The 18,004-nt window shown below is 39.1% G+C and overlaps 1 protein-coding gene across 4 annotated transcripts in view; it reads right to left on the bottom strand.

The window, feature by feature from the left end:
• INPP4A (inositol polyphosphate-4-phosphatase type I A) overlaps window positions 1-18,004 on the bottom strand; it is a 71,015-nt gene that overhangs the window by 11,949 nt on the left and 41,062 nt on the right. For 2 of the 4 annotated variants that reach the window (XM_058800569.1, XM_058800568.1), the window contains 10 exons: window positions 17,111-17,329; window positions 15,712-15,982; window positions 12,931-12,963; window positions 9,713-9,885; window positions 7,850-7,973; window positions 6,813-6,939; window positions 6,293-6,433; window positions 4,867-4,964; window positions 1,301-1,413; window positions 793-947 (listed from right to left, as the gene is read on the bottom strand). In XM_058800569.1, the coding sequence (XP_058656552.1) occupies window positions 793-947; window positions 1,301-1,413; window positions 4,867-4,964; window positions 6,293-6,433; window positions 6,813-6,939; window positions 7,850-7,973; window positions 9,713-9,885; window positions 12,931-12,963; window positions 15,712-15,982; window positions 17,111-17,329 (1,454 nt within the window). The remainder of the gene's footprint in view (window positions 1-792; window positions 948-1,300; window positions 1,414-4,866; window positions 4,965-6,292; window positions 6,434-6,812; window positions 6,940-7,849; window positions 7,974-9,712; window positions 9,886-12,930; window positions 12,964-15,711; window positions 15,983-17,110; window positions 17,330-18,004) is intronic. The other 2 variants (XM_058800571.1, XM_058800570.1) reach the window with 1 other exon arrangement.

Below are 18,004 nucleotides of genomic sequence, written 5' to 3' on the forward strand. Positions count from 1 at the left end.
AAAAGACACACGAGTACAGTACATTTGATAAGAGTGAATGTTGAAAAACAGGACTGAACAGCATTGTTGAACTACATTGATAAAGACTAAAGCTAGATTTCTTATCCTTTCTTTTGGTATGTGACTTACGGAGTTTTCCAGCAGTGCTTGAAACAAGGCATTGAACAACAGTAAACAGATTTTTTTTTTTTAAGTACAGTACTTAATTCTGCAAACATCTCTGCTGCTTCAGAATACAGAACATCATTATTTTGATATGACAACAGCACACTGACACGTTGTGATGAAATTGGGTTGCTATATAGTGTGAAACACTCATACTGACATTTCACCCAGTGAGCAGTGTTTCACTGCTAAAGGATACACTGGCAAACCAGTGCAAACTGCAGGTGTCTGTGTTTCAAAGAATAAAAAACAGTAATCTCCCTGATCTAGAACTAAGAAACCTAGTGCTATGACAGTTCAGGTAAAGTCATCATTAAACAACTTTCAAAGAAGCACCAGTTTCCTGTTCTGTCAGCTCAGCATTAATGGAAAACATATTTTTACATGCTTGTCTGAAAACTCCTGATTTTCTACTGAAAACTCAAGCCCATCTGATATAAATCTGGTAAGAACCAGCTTTAGCATATGCAACTCACATGCATGGGAGGGATGAATTCTAGCAGTCAGTTTTACAGTTTCCTGACTTTAGCTTACTTTTTTTTTCTTTTGATGGAAACAGAGACCATCAGTCCTCTGCAGTTTGCATGGTTCCTTATTTAGGAATAAGTAATGTGGTCAAACTCTTACCTCCTCATACACTCCAGAGCCTGAGTGAAGACCTGTGGAGCCATTCCATGTTCATGCTGTAGGATCAAACACTGCTCCAGGGTGATGGACATGGCAGTCCTATCCTTGGCACTCTTACAGCTCGTGAACCGAACCCCGTTGAGTCTGCGGCATATCTGGAAATGGGACAGACAACCCATCACTCTTTCTACAGGCAAAACTTCCTGCCAGAGACAACACCTGTACTTCCCCTCAGACACACACAAACGTTCTCTAGGGCTTCAATGTCAAAGTTTGGCATGTTTGAGGGAGCAGAACGTCATTGTATGGGTTGAGGGGAAAATCTGACATGAAAAATACATTTTATTTCCCCATGTCTCATTCTAGAGAAGGTCTAGCCTGGCAGCATTTGCAAGCTACGTGCAAGCAAATAAAGAAATTCAAACATTCCAGTAATAAAAAAGGGGCAAATACATATCAATACAGAAAATCAGCTGAACTATGCAGAGATGGTTAGATGAATAAATACCTCAGCAGCTTGCCAAAGGATATCAACATTCTTGTTTTTCCTTGCATGAACATTTTGTCCCAGAAATCTTAACAGTTCAGGCAGGCACGTCTGACTACGAGATCGAGGTAGACCTATAAAGCAAACAAAATCAACTCCACTTATTCATCTGTATTCAACAGATCTTTTGCAAAGTGTTTCTGTATGCCTGTTGCAAACACATTTGTGTTTTCTTGAAACTGGAAAAACTATTCAAGTTCTGATTTACTTAGTACCATCAACAAAACAAATTCACATGTAATTAAACTCAATTGGAAATATAAATTCCAGTTATTTAAAACTTCAGGGACTCAGAATCTAATAGCAGTATAATAAGAGAATGAACAAAGGGAGTAAGATTGGCATAGTCTTCATTTCAGTGTCACAGATTTGACAGGAGAACATGCATGTCTTCAGAGAAACTCTGAAGATATTTTCTATTCTGCTCACATTTTCGATTTTAAATTTGCAAGCTGGTCAGCTTTCAGTTACAAGAAACACCCACAGGACACCACATTGCCATGATCTGTTTATTAATATTTCACTAAATAGAAATAAAGTAGTTGAAATTTTTGAGAGTACCTTCAGTACTCATCTTCTGTGTTCAAACTGTTGTACATCATCTCTTACACATGTAGCAAGACACTCCAGACAATCAATTACAAGTATTTAACAAGTTCTCTTTTTTTAAAGGAGTAACCACAGAGAACACCAACTAAAGTTGTGACTGAATAAATACAGTATTTTTATTCAGGTATGCACTGTAAGAGATGACATTGTGACAAAAAGAATCCAACGTGAGTGACACCTGAGGCTTTATTTTAGGCCTACTTCTCACAGCAAAGTCTCAGGTTGGACTAACCTGATCTCCTAGAGGAAGGTGACCTGCTGAGCAGATGGGGGAAGGCTGTGGACATTGTTTACCTGGACCTTGGCAAAGCCTTTATTGCTGCTTCCCACAGCATTCTCCTGCACTAAGTGCTCATGGCTTGGTGGGGCATTCTGTTCACTGGGTAAAACAACACAGCTGGAGGGCCAGGCCCACAGGGTGCTGGTGAATGGTGCTACACCCAGCTGGTGGCTGGTCACCAGTGTGGCTCCCCAGGGCTCAGTTCTGCAGCCAGTCCTGTTTCAAATCCTTATCAGTGATCAGGAGGAGAGGATCAAGTGCACTCTCACTCAGTGGCACCAAGCTGGGCAGCAGTTCTGATCTACTGGGGGGCAGGAAAGCTCTACAGAGGGATCTGGACAGGCTGGATCAATAAGCCAAGGCCACTTTTGTGGGGTTCAGCATGACCAAGTGCCAGATTCTGCCCTTGGCTCACAACAACCCCAGGCAGTGCTACAGGCTGGGGGCAGAGAGGCTGGGAAGCTGCCCAGTGGAAAAGGGCCTGGGGGTGCTGGTCCACAGCAGCTGAACATGAGCCAGCAGTGCCCAGGTGGCCAAGAAGGCCAATGGTGACCTGGCCCTGTACTCAGCACTGGTGAGGCCACACCTCAAATCCTGTGCTCATTTCTGGGCCACTCACTGTAAGAAGGACATCCAGGCACTGCAACCTCAGTGGTGTCCAGAGAAGGGCAACAGAGCTGGTGAAGCGTGTGGAGCACAAGTCTGATGAGAAGCAGCTGAAGGAGCAGCTGTTTAGCCTGGAGAAAAGGAGGCTCAGGGGACCTTACTGCTCTCCACAACCACCTGAAAGCCAGCAGGGCTCTTCTCCCAGGCAACCAGCAACAGGACAGGAGAAAATGGCCTCAAGCTGCACCAGGGGAGATTTAGATTGGATGTTGGGAAATATTTCGTCACTGTTGTCAAACATGGAACAAGCTGCTCAGGGAACTGGTGAGTCAGCATCCCTGGAGGTATTTTAAAAATGTGGAGTTGGCATTTGGGGAGACAGTTTGGAGTGGACTTAGCAGCACTGGGGAAACAGTTGGACTTGATGATCTTAAAGATCTTTTCCAACCTAAACAATTCTACATTTCTATTCTATAATTAACAATACTGTGGCTGTCCTGGGCTGGGCTGTTTGATTTCTACATCTAGAAAGAAACCAATACCTGTAAACAAAAAGAGGGCACAGGCCATCTCCTCTTTCTAAAGACAAGGTGAGCTAACAGAACAAGGACAAGGAGCTAAGACTATTTCTTAGAAATTCTGCAGAGTTTAGAATTAATAACACAGACACATGGACAGTGGATAAGGAATCAACTTTTCTTGTGTAGTGCTCCTGAAGAGAAAATTTCCTGCAGTCTTCCAGCAGATAGTTCACTGGGACCTTTGTCCCCTAGAATGATCTGTTTGTTTTTCCTTTTGCCTCTACCTACCACAGACTACATAATTAGGCATAATCACCTGGTTTGCAGTTAAATGTAAAATGTTATTCTCCCTTGATAAGGGTTCACAGAAAAGCACACTTCATTTTGTATATCCTTAATTATCACAACTTTCAGGAGGAAAAAAAAAGAAAAAAAAAGCCAAAAGATGATTGGATCAAACATAAGAGGTTTGTGGAAGAGGGAAGAGACTGAAATAAAAACAAAAAAAAGGCAAGCAAATAAAAAGGAGAGGAAGGAGCTGAATGGGAATTATTTTTATAAAAGACTAGACAGATACATGAACAAAATTCATTTTAAACTGGTTAATTTTTGAATCATACAAGAAAATCTGATGCTAGACTACTATACAATAAAAAATTAAACTTCACAGCTAACATTCCAGAGAATTTATTATGCAGCAGTATGAATGCCTGGATGGAGGGAAGCAGGTTCTGCTCACAGCTGTATCAAAAAAAAATCAAAGTAACCAAACTTGCAATAACACACTTTAACAGACAGAATTCTTACTATCCTGTTGCATGCTGTTGCATTTGTATTTCTGGAAAAAAATTGTAACTGTAGAGCACATGAAATAACCTTAGAATAGGTTTGATTGTAATAATAAGGAATTGATGAATTTTCACTACTTTTGTAAATAACACTTATGGCCACTGACTTCTCAACAAAACCCCAAGCAGTAACAAGCAATTAAAACACCAGTAAAAATTAAGCATGTAGTTTTTGTCACTCTTCCAGGCTCTCTGTTGTTGGCTGCAGATGCAACAATTACAGGGAAGTGCCAAAGGAAAACAGAGGGAAGTGACTGAGTTCCAAAAAACTGGCAGTTGCTTTCTGTGCAGGTTTTATCATAAGTGCAATAAGCAACATCAAAAACTGCAGATAAAAGTGCTGCTGCTAGAACTTGTCACTTTTACACCTTTACCTTACAACAATCTCACTGCCTAACTGGATGATTATACAGTACATAGTGCCACTTAGAAAGAGATGTAAAAGTAACCTTAAAAAGGAAAGTTAATCAGTCTGACCTTTAAGCTCTTGAATCCACTCTGCTTTAGCACTAAAGTATTAAAACAGAGTTGTATCATTTCTTGGAAGTTACTAAAGCAGGTGTACCATCAACATTTAAAAAACCAACATAAAGCAAACAAATGAAAAAATCAGCATGAATTGTGCTGTTCAAGCAAATTTGCCATTAATTACAAAATACTTACAATCATCAGGCAAAACTTCCTTGAACTGCTCAAAATATGAATTCAATCTCACTAAGCTTTCCATGTTAATTATTTCTTGCAGTGAGGTGTCTCCAAACCTTTAAAAGGAGAAAAAAGGAACAATTAAGCCCAAGGAAAAATGTTTCTCTTCTTCTTTGAAACAACTGCACTTGGCAATATGTGTACTAAAAAAAAAACAGTTTAAGATTCATCCCAAGAGTTCCCTAACCATTCAAGTGCCAGATGAAGAGTAACAGAGAACTGTTGTAATGATTCATTACAGAGAAAGAAAATATATGAGTATGAGGGGGAAAAGGGAAAGAAGGCATAAGAAAAATCCTGTAGAAAATAGTACTTAAAATTCTTTGGCTTTCATGTCTGTCTTTCAATATTAAACTCCTACCTGGCAAATTTTTTACCTAAATTTAAACTTTTAATAATGGATTTAATAGATTAGTTCATAAACTAATAATAACAACCATATTAGTAGATAGGACTGAGAACGTCGACTTCAGGCATGTAAATGAAAAATAGGATTAATAAACCATGAATGTAATAAATATTGTCAACAATGCCCTGATGCATCTTATCTAAACATATCCACATACACAGATGTACACACAGAGTGCTGACATTTGTAACTGTGCTAGTCACCTTGGGCTTCCTTTGTAGGCAACAGAGAACAGTAATTGCTGCAATGCTTTTGTTCAGACTTTTTCTCGTTGTCCACCACCACAGTGCACACTCCAGCCTGGTACCAAGGCTGCTGTCACAACATGCATGTGCCTGGCTTCACTGGAGTGCTCCACTGGAGCAGTGCCCTGCCAATGTACTCTTTATAGGATGTGGCCATAACAGAGAGAATCTGCTGGCTCTTCCAGAACTGAGCAGTTTTCCTAGCAAATATAATTACATAATTATATTTTTCAGTTTTACAACAGTAGTGTTGCATTACAATAAAACTGCAAGGGTATGATAAAACAGAGGTACACCTTGCCCATTATCCTGAATTTTGGCAGTGACCAGGAGAGGGAGTCTCGGGGAGAGTGCAAAACCAAGACAGTAAATACACAACAATACCCAGAATGATCTCAGCCTCTAGTGATCTGCCACTCAGATTTCTTAAGCCACAAGGAGCACCTGTGTGCTAACTAGCCCTTGATAGATCTCCCATTGTAAATTCATATCTGAACCACATAAACCTGGACTAGTCTCAAACTCATGAGGTAAGGAGTTTCACAGCTATGTGGCACATAAAGAGGACTTATTTCTGTTTGGCATTTGGCAGATTCATTTAGAACAGTGCTACCATGTTCATGTATTGGAGAAACTGAATCAGTCAGTTATGTAAGAGTGCAATTCCACATCAACATAGTTCCATTGCTGAACTGCCAGCAAGGCTGAGCTTGCCTGACTGGACACCTACTTCTCTGCTAGGGTTTGTTGCTCATTGATTCCCACGTTGAAAAGAACAGGCTGAACCCTCAGCAACATTCCACTTTGAATCTCACGCGGCAGCAAATCAAACAAGGCGCTTGGCAGAGGAATCCTCACGTTAAATCCATCACTGAAAAGAAATAAACAGCTGTGAGACACAAGGATAAAAAAGCTACATTCCAAGAACGTGTTATTTGTCTAAAGAGGGATAACACCTAGAATATAATATAAACATTAAAAAACACCCATCAGTCAGAACTGACTCTGAGGAACTGCCTCAACTTGCTTCTAGTCAGAAGATCTATTCTAGTTCAAAAACAAACCTGCAGCAACCTGTAATGGTGCATTTATATCCTCACAGACATTCACATCAGATCTACCAATCTCCTGACAATGGCTGATTTTGCTCTCCTCATTAATACTGCAGTTCTTCTACAACTTGGGTAGAAAAAGCCAAATTTTAGCATGTTCCCACTCATGAGGAATAAAGTATATTTATTGGTTTTTACCGATTTCCAGTGATGACTGGCAGCATGTCAGTAGATGTATTTGATGTAGCCTGAGTTACTTTAAAGGTTACATTCCTCAAGTCCATGATTCCCAAACTCATGTCCTCCAGCATTGCCAGCTCCTCACCTAAATCCAAGAGGAAAAAGTGAATTGTAATTACTTGTTATGCACAACTTTCCTTTGTCAATTTGATGGCAACAATAGGCCAACACTCCATAGAGAAGTTCCACAGATGAAGCAGTCCTGCAGCCCTGGTCTCCCCCTTGACCTACAGACAATGTCGTGGCTGATTTTTTGAGTTCAGTTTGTCATTAATTACAAAATACTTACAATCATCAGGCAAAACTTCCTTGAAATGCTCAAGATAACTTGGTGTTTTCATGTTTAGAAAACACCAGTTATCTAGAACAGTCCAGACTACTACTCTTTTTTAAGTATTTTATATGCTGATTTTCCAAGGCAGGTGATGCTAATAAGTACTTCTCAGCATGGTCAGAGCCATGATATCCTTTGCACGAGGTATTCTGGATTTGTCTAATAAAACATTCCCTAACCAGTATCCAGACAGCTTTTGAGACATGGAAGTGAAACACGTCTGAGTGAAGTACTTTCCTTTTTTCATATTCTGTCTTCAGTCTCACATTGTGCTGCAAGACTACAGAAGTTTCAAGAAAATTCAAAAAGTGTATTTTGGGCACAGTTTCTCCCAGCTTACCAGAACTTTCATCAATTATTTTCTGAAAAAAAAAAACCCAAAGACCACTGTGATACATTTTAGTCTTTCTTAAACCTTTGACATTCTATTATAAAAGAACTACACTTATCTTTTGGAAGCAATTCAAGCAAGTGTGAAAAAATTCAGAGTTGTTAGATAATTAAGTACTTCAGCTATAATCTAGTTTTGCATTTTAGTTTTTAAAATAATTTTGTAGCTGAGCTGCAGATTGTCCCAAACACTCAGATCCTGCTGTAGCAAATTTAATGCAGAATTTGCTGACTCAACAGCTAATCCCACCCCCTGGCCCTGTGCCTTTACCATAAGTGCTCAGCAGGCTCTCAAACTGTGCCAGCAAGCCAATGGTGTAGAGTTGTCTTAGAAATCCATCATCATGCAGGCAGTTCCTCAGCTTGATAATGAAACCACAAATGAGAGCTGTCAGCTGTGAGAGAGGAAACAGAAAAGAATGAAATTATTCAAAATAAAAAAGGTTCTTCAGCCCCAAACAAAAATCACAGCATGTATAAGAGGTGCAATAAAATCTGTCACACAGATACTCTTTTCCTTTAGACATCATTTTTCCTTTCAGCTGAAGACAACCAATCAATGAAAACCCAAAACACTCATAAAATCAGATTCAGGGCACACTGCCTTCATCTCACAAGCTGTCTCAAAATGGGGCTGCTGTCAATCTCACGCCTTCTTGTTTTCTGAACACGATCCCTTGTGGTAGGGTCTACAACTTATGAATTACTGAAGTTGCTCTTTAGAGAATTGGTGTAGTTTTAGACAGAAAAGCAACACAGCTAGTTTCAGGCCAAGAATTTTGATAGTATGAATAAATTACTGCTTTTCAAAAATTACATTTGAGAAAGCTTTAAAATGCAGTATCAGTTCGCATTATGCAGACTTAAACTCTAATGTTACAAGATATTCAGAACAAGATCCTGAGGATCTAGTCCTAAGATTAGTACTAAGTAGTACTAAGTACTATTATCTAAAATTAATACTAGTCTTAATTCACTGTCCACAAGGGAATTTCCCAGGTGATGGCCATATACTTTGTATACAGGTGTATGACTTTGTTATAGAATTAAACAGAAGAAAATAAAGTTGTGATCATGATGGGTAAACATATTCAAAGGATTGAATTTTAAAATTATCTGCGTTATGTGGTGGGTTTTATATTAGACAATTCCCTGATTTTCTCTCTATGAGATCACAGAATCAAAGATTCATTAAGGTTGGAAAACACCTCCAAGATCACCAAGTCCAACCCAGCAGCACCACCACGTACACCACTAAAACATGTCCTCAACTGCCATATCCACACATTTTTTGAACACTTCAGAGATGGTGACTCCACCACTTTCCTGGGCAGCCCACTCCAGGTCTTAACAACCACTTCCATGCAGAAATTCTTCCTAATATGTACTCTAAATCTTCCTGGCACAACTTGAGGACATTTCCTCTCATCCTGTCACTTGTTTTACATTTTTGATATTACATTATCAGACTAAAGCCCTGCCAGTGATGTCCAAGAAATAAACTGTTTAAAACAAATGAACAAGACCATGTTTCACAGGAAAGCAGACATAATACAAAGGTGTAGTGGGCAGAGGAATTTTTTTTCTGTGGGCAGTGGAAATTTTTTTAGTGCAGACACCTGCTAGTCAGTGTCTGACACAAGAGACACCAGCAGGTCCAGAAACAGAACTTCTGGGAAAAAAACCCAGAACAAATTTCTCCTCCGGTGGCTGGACTTCTGCTGGGTTTCTCCATGCAGAAAACAACAAAAGGTAACTGAGGGAGTACACCTGCTACTCACAGACGTTTTTGCCCCCCCTGTCTCACACCTTACTTTTTCTTTGGCCTGGTGGCATTGGAAGGCAAGGGCTGTTTCTGAATACAGCAGTATATTTTAGCATCCTAGTATTTTTACTAGTTCTGGAATAATTTTCGTTTTCAATAGCGAATGACTGTATATCCAAGGAGACACCTAATTTATGAATTGTCAAATGCACATAACCAGTAAGGACAGGATAGCACAGCTTGCAAGGGGAAATCAGTGTCAAACCTGGGAACAGATCTGAAAAATTCTGGAAAGAGTAATCTTTCATATTCATAGAAACCCCACCAAACATGGAAGTGAAATCAAATCATGCATATGTGCTTGCTTACAGTCTGGCAGAAGACAACATCCCTGCGGTACTGAAGGCTCAGGCAGAGCCCTATTGTTGGGGCACTGTCCTGCATTAATAAAAACACCATGGCTTTCTTGGCCTTGTCACTCATCATGGCTACACAGTCAGTGAGTGTGGTCAGCAAGGGATAAAGAGCTTCACTCCATTCACCTGGTTCAAAGAAAAAAAAAATTAGCAGGAGTGGAAGCACTTTATTTGAAACAAACACACATTAAGAAGAAACTTCCTGTTGCAGGACAAATAATTCACATTTAGAACTCATTTTATTTTGGCTGGATGGTTATTCCCTGCTTTGTAATAATTAAGTAACCTTACAGTGTGGTTATTGCAGGAGGAAAATATGGAGAATTTTACTTTGTAATGCTGTTATGACTTTCCAGGCCATGTAAAATTTACCAGAATTTGTGCCCACACAACAGGCTGTACAATAGCAGATTTGGAAATCATAACAGAAATATGAACAATTATATACAGAAGTGTATATAACTGCATGTTCTTGTTTAAACAAACCCTTGCACTGCACATACATGGACAGACAGTAAGGAGTCCATTGTATAACAGAAATGGGGACCATCTGCTCAGCCATCTCTGTCAATGAGATTCCTCCCAAACACCCTGCCTTTTGAATCTCTAGCCTCATAGGTGTATCATTCAATTGCTTCACCATCTTATTGATCCTTATTGCACCTCAGTGAGGCAAGATGAGGTTCATCTCCTACTTGCAGCTAAGAATAATAAGGTGTGAGGTGAGAAATTAATGTAGGTACTCTTTTAAGTCTTTCCTGTCTCCTGAGCAGTTTTAAAGGCTTTAAGTTAGATTACAAGAAATATTAAACATAGTGAATTAGATGGGAGTCCTACAGATTATTGGAAGTACTTTGGAGCTTTTCTTCCACTGAAATACACAACATATGATCCAGAGGGATTCTGTTCAAGGTCCTGCACAGGAAGCACAGAAGTGAAACTGAGTTGTCCAAGTCCTTCTCTTTTTACAGGGCAGGACAATATGTTTTATTTTTTAAAAGCACCAGAGCTCACAAACAGCACACACACAACTCCCACCCCAGCTGGCTGTAGGAACAAGCAATGTACAGACCAGAACCTGCATGAATGAGACACTTAAAGCCCCTAAAAGTAAATTGTTTGGGATTTTGATTCAGAGGCAGAACTAAGAGTCAGTAATAATAAATGTTCCTTTGATAACCAGCCAAAGAGGGGAACTCTGGAAGTCTGCTAACAGAAACATATCTGGCAAGACTAACAGAACTATCCTTTTGGCTTTTGTTCTATGTGGTAGATGCATAACCTAAGAAATTACACAAAGGGAAAGTTGTTTGACTCTGTTTCATTGACTTAAAAAAAGCAGTAAACATCAAAAGAACAGCAAGGAATCACAGCTTGTCTTTTAAATTCTATTAAATATTTATCTCAAAATTATTCAGATGCCATAACATGGCCTTGTGAACACTTAGAAAGCAAAATACAGATGAAACAAACAGTGTTTCTCTTACTGCATTTAAGAGCTTTTCTGTAAGCAAATGAGAATAACAAGAACTGAAAATATTTTCCAGCACATCATCACCTCATTGACTGTATGTACATTCAAGTACATAGCTACTAACTCAGTGAAGATTTAAAACTGTAGTGTGTCTGACAGCACTTCATTTTAAAGATATATTTATCTTTGGTAATCACAAAGTACACTGGTAAAGATAATGCAATTATTAGATGGGTTTCTTTCTTCCAACATTCACATACAAGGCAGGGACTCAACTGAGGTAGTGAGCAAAAATCCTCTGTGCTGTGTATTCTCTTGGTTTAAAATTCTGGCCATGAAAAAACAAACCCTTGTCAGTCTGCAAAGTTCTAAATGATTTTTGCTATCTACTTCACAGAGGTGTCACCTGTGCTCCTTTTTTTTCTAGTCAGTGGCAGTTGTTATTAACAGTGAACAGGAATAAAATGAATTGCACTCCCAGTCTCAAATTAGGTTGGAACAAGGTAGGGGTGTTGGGAAGACCAATGAGTTCACACAGTGAAATTTTGCTGACAATATACTACTGCCCATTTCATAAAAAATAAGTATCTTATTAAGAGAACCAAATACATAAAGCTTATAGGCTGTAACATCAGGTGGGAAAAGTTCTTGCTTTTTTTTGCCCTAGGGGTCTCTTCTCCAGAGCAATAAAAATATCATTAAAACAGCTGTCCTCCAAGGCCTTGAAAAGATATTTTAGTCTTTTCATATTAAGTACAGAGGGACAAGGACAGAAGAAAGAATGTTAACACTGGGATGAGACTCCTAAATTCTGTATCCTGAAACATGAGACTTGCAATCCCCAATACCACTTGGTGTGCACCTGTGGCCGCAGCTCTCTTCACAGAGAGCAGAAGGCACAACCTGCCCAGGATTTTTCCTGGGGAAGGAAGTGAGAAAGCTCAGAGAAGAAGAAAAACAATTCTTCTCCATCTGTTGTTTGGCACATGTGGAATGTGTTATGGAGATGGTTTTCCAAAGATGGATTTGTTAACTGGGCTCCGGTGACGGGTGTTTGGATTGATTGACCAATTAGGTCAAAGCTGTGTTGTGACTGTCTGGAAAGGGTCATAGGTATTTTCTTGAGTATAATATAGTATAGCTTAGTATAGTATAGTTTAGTATAGTATAGTATAAATATAGTATAACTTAATAAAGCAATTGTTCAGCCTTCTGAAATCACTGGAGTCATTGCACGTTATTACTTTGCTGGGGGTTGTCCTGCATCAATATGCACCCACAACAGAGATTTTCCATCAGCCTTGTTGGCTCCTCCATGTTCTGCTCGACTTCTCATTCAGAAAGATCAGCTCAACAGGCCATGTGAAAGGGCATGTCTGAAATGTTAGACTCCCACAGACTTCAATGACATTTGGAACAAGCCTCAATCCATTGTCATCTACATCAGTTTGCTGAAACACATCAACTGGAGAAATCAGAGGCCCATAACAAGCACTCTCCCATATCTGGACATGTAAAAAGACCAGATACCCCCTGCACTTTTAGGAAATAACTGCTCAACAGCTTAGGTAACTCACGTGGTGTTGTAAAGCATTGCCATTTCAAAATGGTCCATCTTAAAGCAAGGCACTTGTTCAGTTAAGTATGAACAATCCCCTGCAGTTTTCAGAAGAAGCAGAAGCCATGAATGCACATACCTGGGGCAGATTCTTCCAGAGTAGGGCTGCAATCTGCACAGAAATGGAGGGGCAACATGCATGATTAAGGAGCAGCAACACAGTCTAAATACAAGCAACTCAAATGCTCAGTGCCAGGGTTCTCAAACATTTTCACTGAGTGAAGAGGAGCTAGGCAAAAATACTCTGTTGCCCCCAGGCATGGAGGGCATGGGCTGTCTCCTCCACTCCATTGTTCTGATCAGAGGAACACCTGGATGGGGACTTGGAGGAAAGCCAGTACCTGCTAGCTCAGAGGCTCGCTGTGGATTACCAGCAAGGGCACTGTCAACCCCCAGTGATCCACAGGGCACAACTTGAGAACCACTGGTTTACTGCAATCACAGATTAAGCTGGCAGCAAGGCTGCTAAACAGAAGAGCAAAAGACCAGCAGTAAGTTCAATGCACTTAGAAAATTACATTAAGGCACCCACAATGTAAGAGTAATAAGAAACCAGTACTTTGCTACCCGAGTCAAATTCCATTACACAATTTCTGAGATAATTAACAGAAATTTTAGAATGCATATTAAGGGCTGAAACTCCACCGGTGAAGTATGTGAGTATTCCATACTCACTTCAGTGGGAGGATCAAGCTGTCAGATGAAAACATACTATAGGTCAGTGCTAACAGTAAAAAATAACATAAGCCCTGTTGTAGCAAGTCCTGCATTAATGAAAAGTAGTTTACTAAGCTAACAGGATTTAAGCTTCTGATGTTTATATCTAGATTCACTAGTCATCAATTATAAATCTGAATATAACAACAGAAAATATAAAATTCACAGTGTTGCATCAGGACAATCATCTCAGCTAGATAATCAGAAAAAACCTCTCAGTAAATTAAAATCCATCATGTTCACTAAAGAAACTGTATGTCCCTATGTGATTTTAGTAAAGAACATCTAAGCCAATAACCTAAGTATGTTTGAAAATATATGTTTTAAGTTTCCTTTCTACTATTTCAGGCAATATTTTCTTTCACAAACATTCATTTCTAGAGAGATCCTTCAATCAAATTTTACCGTCCCTCTCTTACCAGTTCTGGAACTATCTTGCTTGGCTTGGTTTTACATTGCTTTCAAAATAATTTCCGTCTGCTCTCTGCTCATTTATTCAAAACTCAGAATTACTGGCGGGAAAAACTTTAATTCTTTCAATACACAAAACCAAAAATGTTGTGATTCTGAACTTAGAAAAAGGACCTTCTTTGTCCTTCAATTCTGCCCCAGATTCTGTTAGTTAAACAGAAGGATGTTTTCCCCCTATTTTGGAGGGACAGCAGGGAAAAGTTACAGAAATTCTTTGCACTAAAAAAATCTTCGGTAGGGTCACACAGCCAATTCCACTTTTACATGGTGCAAGTGTCAAGATCCAGAGTAGATTTAAAAGAACCACTGAAAATGGTAGGAAAATATTATTCTAAGTTGTTTCCAGCATTCAATTGTCTTGGGAAAACCTTCTGACAACACTCAACACAGATTTTTCCTGTGAATTTTTAATATTAAAAATGCACAACATTTAATCATTTGTGTGAATGTGCATTGAAGGTTACTGATTAAACTTACATGTAAATACATATAAAACTTCATGTAAACTAGCTGGCAAACAAAAACATTTATAGGTATCAAACCAGTAAAAGGAATTTAGTCAAAGGTGGTTGAAACAAAAACCTATACTCCTATTTTTTAATAATGCACAAAAATGTCAGTCTAATTAAGAAAAACATGGTTGGCTAAGATACTAAATAAACTATAAGGTAACATGCAAAGCTACACAAAAAATATATTAACATTTTCACTTAATTTTTGCCTTTTTTTTCTTAAGGCACTCCCACTGCAACACTAACAATGTGATGGACATGAAGTCACAGACACACAAAAGGGACAAGGGCCCCATCAAACAAGACAGAACAGGACAAAGGAAATGAGAACACAGATCAGGCATTTTAGAGGTTCACTTCGCCCACCTGTGCTATTAAGTGGCCAAATCAGAATGACCACATGCAAAGAATGTCAGAATAAGTCCAGTACATAAGTAAATAAAATAATTCTGAAATTTAATGCACAGTTGCCAAACCGTCAGTCTAAACTGATAAGGATTTATTTCATTCATAGACTCACAACTTTACACTGGGTTCAATACAGCACCCACCTGAGCCTAAATTTTGAATGGATTATTCAACTAAGAACTTGCACTGCCAATTCCTACATTCCAGCTACAAGAAGTCTAAATAATTGAGTGCCTCAGCACCACAGTTTGGGTTAAAATTTGCTTTGAACTCTGTTAGGTTCATCTACATTCACCTCAGTCTAATGGGACTGCTTATGGTCCTCTCCCATGCTTTAGCAGCCCAGCTGAGACTATCAGTTTTTTAGTAATGCCTGCACTTCTCTCATGTTTTATTTACCTGTAATAAGCTTTGATTGCTGCAAAGAAGCTGAAGCCAACAGGAATGCCAGCAGAGGTGGTGTCTGTCATGTGATAACTCATACAACTGTTTTACCAGCTTAAAACACACAGAGGGAAAGCCAAGCGCCACTGCCACCAATGGATTTGGAAATTATTTCAGTGGGACCAGGATTTCAAAATAAGTAATGGGCTTAGCAGCTCCCAGTACACCTAACAGCTCTTTCTGCCTGACATCACTGCTTAATACCACCACTGAGCTAAAAACACATGGAGGGCTGTAGGGGAGGCTTAGGAATGATGCCAGCACACAGGAAGAGAGCAGCAGGGAGAAGCAGCGTCTGGCATACGCACTTGTCTTGAGAGAATGGCATGCACAGGATGGTGTGGATGAAGATGGTGGTGAGGATGATGAAGGTGGTGAGGATGATGAGGTCTCATTTAAATCTTCTGGATTTATCCAGTAGGCACGACTGTCCCGATTACCTTTCTTACTGGTACTGCTGACATCACACTGGAAAACGTCCTCACAGCTGTCACTCTGCAGGCGCTCCTTCTGCAGGAGTTTGTCCACTCGCTGTATGATACACTCCAGACTTTTGTCAACATTCAACCAAACTTTCTCCTGAAAAGAAAACATTTCTTTCCCAGTTTAAAACCAAAAGAGACGTTGGGTAACAAATCCCTTGGTGATATATTTCCTCCTGTGATTCTAGTCCCAATTCCTCTGCAAACTTTCCTCTGGACTATTGTGGTTGCATGTGTGCACAAATTATGGATATATAAATAACATATACCAGGATGTCAACAATATCTAGTGACATGACTTTTGTGCTAAATAGCAAAGTTATTTTCTGTGTAAGCTTGCCAAACAATTTTAAGTTCCTCCTCTTGCCCTATAATTCCAATTTCTAGATGGCACTATTGTTTACTCTTGAAATTCATGTTTGACATAGTAATTGTATACAATCACACATCTTTTTTTCTTTGTAACTCAGTGAACAACAGATAAAATGACTGTATTATAGTAATGCCTAAACACTGAATTAGCTTTATTTCTATCTTATTACTGTGACTTTGACTGTAAGTCAAAGTATGCCAAAATAATTACAACTAGCAAGGATCCATTTCCAAAATAAATTGAATCTCTTTTAAAAGTTGGTATTTCCCAGTATTAGCAATTGCTTTAATTAATCTTGACTATTTGCGAGATTTAGTTAACTTCTGTTTATTTAACACAATGAAAGAATTTACACAGTCCAATTTTCATTTTGATTGGCAGTGTGGTAGGGAAAATAATTTAAATACTTTGTGCAAACAGATTTAAAATGCTGTTCATAATCAAAACAGTGATTGACTGCAAGTTCTAAATGTTTATGGCAGTATTTCTGTAAGAGGAAGGTTAAATTGCATAGCTAGCACCCCCAAAATACACTTGGGAAAGTGCAAAAGCCCCTTGTAGTGTGGTCAGTTTTTCACTTGAAAAGCTATTTACTTTCCCTTGGGCCTCACCTTAAAAATGCTGTGCACCTCCTCTAACAGTTTCCAGTGTTTAGGAGACCCAGAAATATTAAAGCCTGCTTGTATTCCCATGTCAAGGAGTAACTGCCTGCAGGATAGAGACAACATCTTTGCTAGCTGACCAATACCTCCTACATACTCATCCTATGCATATCTGGTGAGCAGCTACAGAGCTTATTAAAAAAGAAAGTAAAAAGAATAAAGGATTCATCGCTCCACTATGCAAACATACCCACTCCTCTTCGTGCCAGTCCACCTGCAGAGAAGATCGGCTATTTCTTCCTGTCCATCTGGCCACAAGTGTGTCTTGATCATTCCTTAGCATCACTTGTTCCCCTTCTCCAGAGGTTGGAGATGCTTTTGAAGCTATATAGTCTGGCCTTGCAGCATTCAGTCCATGTATTGAATTTGCCAACAGCTTGCAGTCACAAACTGTAACAAGTTGCCGGGTCTAAAAACAATAAAGCCCCACATTTTGAAAACTTTTCATGATTCCATACACAGTTTATACTTTTCATGATTCCATACACAATTTATACTGTATTTTTTTCAAGAAAGAAAAAAAAAAAAAGAAGCAGTATTCTGTAAAAGAAATTATTGCTTGAAGGTGCCTTTAGAATACTTTTACAGAATGACCTTAAAAATAGTATAGGATCCCAAAACAGAAATTATACATTTCCAAAGTCTGTACTACTATATTAGATTTGTAATTGTTGAAAATTTCACTGAGGAATGTGCAATTCAATTTATTTGCACTTTATTCTTCATTTGATGAAAACTTAGAACAATGTGCAGACATGTGTTGTGTCTGAGCACTGGAACAGGCTCCCCAGGGATGTGGTCACAGCACCAAGACAGAGTTCAAGAAGTGTTTGGATAATGCTCTCAGGCACATGGTGTGAGTCTGGGAGGGCAGGACCAGGATGATCCTGATTATAGTCCCTTCCAACTCACTATATTCTATATTAAATGATTTTTATACCCCACACAACAGCTGCCACACCAGAAGGATCAGGTTTCACCCCAATCATCCTGTCTGAAATCATAAAAATATTTAAGAGGAGGGCTGAAGGTATAACCCACTAATCAATGCAATTTGTTCCCTGTCTTATTTAGCTGTGTTGTA

The sequence above is a fragment of the Ammospiza caudacuta genome, chromosome 2 (assembly GCF_027887145.1).
Source record: "Ammospiza caudacuta isolate bAmmCau1 chromosome 2, bAmmCau1.pri, whole genome shotgun sequence".
Taxonomy (NCBI): domain Eukaryota; kingdom Metazoa; phylum Chordata; class Aves; order Passeriformes; family Passerellidae; genus Ammospiza; species Ammospiza caudacuta.